Source organism: Mus caroli, chromosome 7 (assembly GCF_900094665.2).
Source record: "Mus caroli chromosome 7, CAROLI_EIJ_v1.1, whole genome shotgun sequence".
Classification (NCBI taxonomy): domain Eukaryota; kingdom Metazoa; phylum Chordata; class Mammalia; order Rodentia; family Muridae; genus Mus; species Mus caroli.
Window position 1 is genome coordinate 27,932,012 of NC_034576.1, and position 6,897 is coordinate 27,938,908.

General features: G+C 49.5%; 1 protein-coding gene across 4 annotated transcripts in view; it reads left to right on the forward strand.

Moving 5' to 3' along the window:
• Nucleotides 1-6,897, forward strand: part of Fbxo17 (F-box protein 17) — a 26,462-nt gene that overhangs the window by 15,098 nt on the left and 4,467 nt on the right. For 3 of the 4 annotated variants that reach the window (XR_002378357.1, XM_021167352.2, XM_029479988.1), the window contains exons 3-4: nt 5,800-6,176; nt 6,741-6,852. Coding sequence is in view for 3 of the 4 variants with exons in the window: in XM_021167352.2 (XP_021023011.1) it covers nt 5,822-6,176; nt 6,741-6,852 (467 nt within the window). In the remaining variant the exon portion in view is untranslated. Of the gene's footprint in view, nt 1-5,798; nt 6,177-6,740; nt 6,853-6,897 lie in introns of those variants that run through there. The other variant, XM_029479987.1, reaches the window with a different exon arrangement.

Here is a 6,897-nt window from a genome sequence, read left to right on the forward strand (position 1 = left end):
AAAAAAAAAAAAAAAAAAAAAAAAAAAAAAGACAGCAGCCTCAGGCTGGAATTGGCTTTACCGGAAGTGCATATCCAGTCGGAGGCCACACAAAATCGCATACAGAAAAGTGTCTGGAGCGAGATGGTGGTGCCAGCCACACGTGGCAGGAGCCAGGCGCTGGAGAATCCTGGTGATGCCATAGATGCGTCAGAGCCTGCAGGCGCATGCCACAGAGAAGCCCAGCCGCCTGCCACGCTCCTTCAGCGCCCCCTACTGGAAACCTGTAGCATCGTGGCAGCCATCAGAGGAAAAAAAGACTTCAAGACCTTTTTTTAAAAAGACCTAGTTTCAGTTCAATAAATGGTTCATTGACGTGTTCTACAGCAGTTCAGTGCCGTGATCCTAGAAAGCTTAAGGCTAAGGCATATTCTAATCCGACTTGCACTAGAGTGAGACCCTGTATAACAACATCAACAAAAACAAAAACTACCATCGGATTCTAGAATACTTGAGGGCTGGTGACAAGGCTCAGTGGGTAAAGGTGCCTGGTGACACACGTGACGACCTGAGTTCGATCCCCCATGATCCACATGGCGAAAGAAGAGAATTGAAATTGATGTAATTATTAAAAAAAAGAAAAAAAAACTTTTAAAACGCCAAGCACATGCCTTTTTAATCCCAGCACTCCCAAGGCAGAAGCAGGTGGATCTCTGTGAATTAACAGCATTGTTTATTTAGCAAGTTCCAGGGCAGCTAGGGATACATAGTCTCTCTCTCTCTCTCTCTCTCTCTCTCTCTCTCTCTCTCTCTCTCTCTCTCTCAAACATGCCTGCACCCATGCATGCACACCCCTTTAAAAAGGTAAAAAACAAACAAACAAAAACACCTTGGATTTGGAGTGGGAGGACAAAGATAGATGGCTGCATAAATAATGATGTTGTTTTAATGCTCTGGGAACTAACTGGACTCAGCCAGCTGGCCCACACTCAGGGGACTCAGATGTCATTGCTACAAAATGGAAGAGGACTCTGGGTCACAGGATGATGGCTTTTACGTTGGTACCCGTGTTGGGAATGCTAAACCAGCTGGCCAATCCCTGCTGTCTTCAGCACAGCACCCTCAAGCGGCCAGCTGAAATGTCAGCAGCTAGCACCGGCAGGGATGTGCTGGGGCCAGCTCGCACCAGCTCAAGTGGATAAACTGCACGTATCTCTTTCCAACTTCACAGCTCTGGGGCCTCAGCTGGGCAGTGTAATTGTGTGATTCACACCCCAGGCAGCAACCAAGGCTATAAACATTAGTCTTCCCACCCTCCAACCCCCACCTAGCCAGTTGTTAACTACCTAGCAACGATCTAGGACTCCCAAGAGGGATCGTGACTCTACAGGGAGTCAGAGGCATTTTTAGACTGCCACCTGGAAAATCCCTTGGCAGTGCCACTTCTCCAGTGACAGAGGCCTTGTGACTCGCAGAGTGATGGAGCTACGTGTTAGAGAGGAAGTACCACCATCATAGTCCTTTTTGGGATGTACAGTCATAGGTCCTTGCAGATGGAATGTTAGCAGCATCCCCAGTTACCATGCCAACCAAAAAATAACCAGCCAACAAACATGCAGCTCAGACTCTCTTACCAGTAGCTGAGTGACGAGCAGACAGTATCTGATTTCCCCCACCCAAACTGGTCTCAGCCACTGATTGACATTTAGCCTCCAGATTGTGGGAGCGATGTACCATGGGCATCCCCCCAGAGAGACCTGGAGTTCCTGCATGCAGCAGACAGGACTCAAGCTTTGCTTGGCTCAGTCTTGCATGCCCCCCACCCCTCCTTCTTTTCCTGTGTAACACGCGTATGCATGGTGCCCTCAGAAGCTAGGAGAGGGTGTCAGACCCCCTGAAACTGGAGTTAGAGCAGTTGTGACCCACCATGTAGGTGCTGGGAAATTGAATCAGTCCTCTACTAGAGAAGCAAGTGCTATTGTCCCCTGGTCCATTGGTTCAGCCCCATTTGTCTGTCTGTCCTCTTCCTCCTCCTTTTCTTCTTGAGTCCCTAGCTGGTCTGGACCCCACTGTGTAGAGCAGGATGGTGCAAACTCACAGAGATCTGTCTATCTCTGCCTCAGGAGAACTGAGATTAAAGGTCTAGGCCACCACACTTGGCAAGAAAAAGAAAAAAATTTTTTAAAGATTTATTTATTTATTTATTATATGTAAGTACACTGCAGCTGTCTTCAGACACTCCAGAAGAGGGAGTCAGATCTAGTTACGGATGGTTGTGAGCCACCATGTGGTTGCTGGGATTTGAACTCCAGACCTTCGGAAGAGCAGTTGGGTGCTCTTACCCACTGAGCCATCTCACCAGCCCGAAAAAGAAATGTTTTTAGAGAACTTTAAAAAGGGGTGGGAATAGTTTGGTGGTGAAGCCTCACAATTATAAAGGAGGCAGCCAGGGAAAGGCTCAGAGACGTGGCCACCTTAAAGTGAATACCTGAGTGGGAGGAGAACAGAGAGACAGTGGGCAGATAGTGTGGAACCTTACGGCCCCCAGAGAGGAGTCTGCCATTAGCTTGAGAACGGGGAGTTGTGGAAGGTTCTGAGATGCACAGGACAGCACCTGACCCAAGTGTTTCCCCTACCTGAGTGCTTACGAGGAAGGAAGCACAGAGCCAGGAGATGGTGGTGGTGCAGGTGACAGCTGATGAGGACTAGGGTTCAAAGGTCATCTCTGACAGGCCATCAGAGCAGCCTCCAGTGAGGAACCCCGGTAGAAGCCTAGAATGAGAAGGTTCCTAGGACCTAGGTGACGACAGCGAAACGCTGCCGATGGCTCCAGCAGAGAACACTCGCCTTGCATCACCGCAGTCACTGAGGACCTTGACATTACAGCATGCTTAGAAAAGGTTCACCATCTGGGCATGGTGAAGGCTGATGGAGTTCAAGGTCAGCCTTGGCTACACAGCAAGTTTGAGAGTATCCTGGGCTACATGAAATCCTGTCTTGGGGGGTGAGGGGAAAGAAGGAAGGAAGGAAGGAAGGAAGGAAGGAAGGAAGGAAGGAAGGAAGGAAGGAAGGAAACAGATTCAAGAGATACTACTGAGGGCAGAAAGCACAGGTTTAGGTGTTTATGGACTTTTTGTCCTTCAATCTTGATTTTAGAGACTTTCAGTAGGCTGGTCTAGAACTTAGAATGTTCTGGAATCATGGGTACAGGCACTGCTGTACATGGCTAAGTGGGATGAGGGGCAAATTTTACCCTAAAGAGGCAAAAGGAGCCTAGTGTGGCCAGGCTCAATTGTAGAACCACTACCTAAGTTCACCAGTGCAGGTCTGAGGTGCAGCTCAATGATAGAATAACTGGCTAGCACACACAAGGCCCAGAATTACACTCTCAGCACTGTGGGAGTTGGGGGTGTGGAGAGATAGGAGGAAAGAGGAGTAGCAAGACATGAAATAGTGTAAGAGTAAGAGAGAATCTGGCACGGCCATGTCTGTATTTCCGCATTTGTGTAAAGGAAGGCTACATTCAAGAAAAGGCCAACAGGGATCTGGAGAGATGGCTCAGTGGTTAAGAGCACTGGCTGCTCTCGCATAGGTCCCGAGTTCAATTCCCAGCAACCACATGGTGGCTCACAACCATCAGTAATGGGATCCGATGCCCTCTTCTGGGGTGTCTGAAGAGAGTGACAGTGTACTCACTGTACATAAAATAATAAATAATTCTTATTAAAAAAAAAAAGGAAAGAAAGAAAGAAAGAAAGAAAGAAAGAAAGAAAGAAAGAAAGAAAGAAAGAAAGAAAGAAAAAGCTCCAAGTCCACTTACAGGCTGGAGTAGCTGGAAGGTTAGAATACAGGAAAGGGAACGGAAAGATTTCCCTCTTGGCCTGCAGTTAACCATTGCTAGGGCTAACCAAAAAAAGAATCAAGTGATCCAAAAAATTATCTCGTGGCCAGTCATTAGGGGTGGAGTAAGATGCCAATGGGAAAGTCAAGAATCTACAAAAATAGCCGGTCATGATGGCTCACACCTTGAATCCCAAGGCAGAGGCAGGTGGATCTCTGTGAGTTCAAAGCCAATCTGTTCTACATAGGATGTTCCAGGCCAGCTAGGGCTATATAGTGAGACCCTGTCACAAAAACAAAACAAAACAGAAACCACAAAACAAATAAACAAACAAATAAACCAAAATTGTTCTAGGGACCATATTACTTTGGTTTGGGGAATTGTCGTTGTTTAACCAAGATGGAGGAGCCTTACAAAAATGGTATGGTAATGGCTAACACTTGGGAGGCAAAGGGGACCCTGGACTTAAGGACAACAGCCTAGACATCACAGGGAAGAGGAAGGGAGAAAGGGAAGGAAGGGGGAAGACACATAAAGTTGGGGGGGGGGGTGAGGAAAGAGTAAATATGAGAATCCGATTCCCAGGTAGCACTGGAATGGAGGCACTAGTGATGGAGGTGGGGCTTGTAGGCTTATATTTACTAATCTCCTAGCCCAGCACCCACCAGAGGCAGTGGAAAAGAAAGGGTAATGGGGCAAAGGAGGATATGGACCTGGTTAGAAAGAGTTCTTTGGCGTGATTCCAATCTTTGTTGTCAGGATATCAGTAGTTCAGCTCAAAGTAGCTCAACCCACTTGCAAACACTATTCATGAATCAGCAATGGCAGTCTGATCCAGAAGAAACCACCAGGCTCTGCCAACCCAGCCCCAGGAACAAGGAAATGGCAAGAAGCCACCAGAACACCACCAGAAGTTCTTTGGCTCATTCCTCTCTATGAAGTCATGACAAATGATCAGCAAAGAGTGGCAAGGCGAACCAATGCCACACAGCCTTGTCACTGTCTGTTGGGTTACATTTATGCCCTTTCCAAACATCACATGTTCTCTCAGTGTCTGCGCTAGCAAAACATCACATGCCCCTTTTCCAGGCAGCTTCTAGAAAAACACCAGGTGTCTGTTCTCAGCAAAAACATCCTCCCATGTCTGCTTCAGCAAAAACATCCTCTCATAAGACAGTTTCCAAAAAAGCATCACAGGACACAACTGAATCTCCAACGAAACCAGAAATTTCCACTTTAGAGGCTTGCTTCACAGAGATGTGAGGGTGCCAAGTAAGACTGTATTGTTACTGTGGGTATAGGCAAAGGGGAACTCAGAGTTGGAATTCAAACACTAGGTATGAGGATGCAAGACTTTAAATGGTCAACCATGGAGTTGAAGCTAGGTACAGAAAGAGTGAGAGGCAGCAGAAAGGGTACAGGAACATAGTATTGGAGACCAAAGGTTGTGGATCCCCAAGACCCTGGAGAAAATGACAGAGTAAAGGAAATGATGGGTCTTGGGTGAGAATATGGTGGGCAGTAGACTCACTGCCCTCCAACTGAGATCTTCAGATGGGGGCCTGGTGGAGGGTTGAGATGGAATAGTCTGGATGCAGCTCGGAGGATCAAGGACACTACTGGTTTGGAAGGAACATAAGCAGAGACTTGGATTCTAGATACCTTCAGGAAGAAAGTATGAGATATATAGTGAATTCCAAGGCCAAAAGGGGGGACACAAGTCTGGGCAGAAATGGTTTTCCCTCATTGACCTTTGTTGTTTTTTAAAAAGTCTCACTATGTGAGACAGGCTAGACTTAAATTCACGGCAATCCTCCTGCCTCTCCCTCCAGAGTGCATGCTCTCCACCACACCCTGCGGGGACTAGATTAGATTTGGAGGGAGTCTTTGGTCCCAGAGGAACGGGTGTGTTCTATATCCTTGTCTGCTGTCAGGCATCCTGACCTTGGGAAGCTGAACACCAACCCCTCTTCACCCAGAGGAGGACGCCAGCGGCAGGACATGGGAGCGCGGCCCTCGCGACGGCAGATGACTGAAGCTCGGCGCCTGGCTCTGACCAAGCTGCCCCCTGAGCTGCTGGTGCAGGTGCTGAGCCACGTGCCTCCTCGCGCGTTAGTGACCTGCTGCCGGCCAGTGTGCCGGGCCTGGCGCGACCTGGTAGATGGCCCAAGTATATGGCTGCTGCAACTGGCTCGCGACCGCAGCGCGGAGGGCAGAGCCCTCTACGCCTTGGCCCAGCGCTGTCCCGCCGACGCCAACGGCAACCGCCACGATGAGTTCCCATTCTGCGCTCTGGCCCGATTCTGCCTGAGAGCGCCGTTTGGCCGCAACCTCATCTACAACTCCTGCGGAGAACGTGGGTACCGGGGACAGGGCTTAGCGCCCGGAGGCGGGGCCTTCTAGTTGGTGGGTGGGGCCTGACCCTTGGAGCGTGGAAAGTGCAGTCTACGAGCCCTGCCGACCCATGAAGGGCGGAGTCTAACGCCTAGAAGGCGGGATCTAAAACCTGGAGACCCAGGCAGAGGGCAGGGCTTAGGGGCAGCGAGGGAAAGAAAAGCCAGCTCAGAGGGCATGGCCTAGGAATGGGCTAAAACGTGACGGATTGGACAAGGGTGAAAGGCACACATCATTGCATAAAACACTCTGTGCGCCACCTGAGCGGGTGGGCAGGGCAAGGCAGAAGGATGGAAGATAGAAAGGTGGGACCAAGGAAGAACTTAGGAGTCTGCGTTTGACAAAAGCTGAAAGCAGAAACAAGTTGGGTGACAGGGTCGGTGGGGCCAGGAATACAGGTACATGGAAGACAGGATCAGTAAGAAGCCAACAGATTGAAACGTACTGGGGCGGAGCTGATGGGCAAACCGGGAGGCCTCTGCCCCTTGAGTGAATGCTGTATACTCAGTTCCATTGTATTCTGCAGAGGGCTTCAGAGGTTGGGAAGTGGAGCACGGCGGGAATGGTTGGGCCGTGGAAAAGAATTTCACGCTGGTACCAGGGGCTCCTTCCCAGACCTGCTTCGTGACTTCTTTTGAGTGAGTGGCCCCCTGATGCTTAGGGGGTGGGTCCAAAGGCGGGGG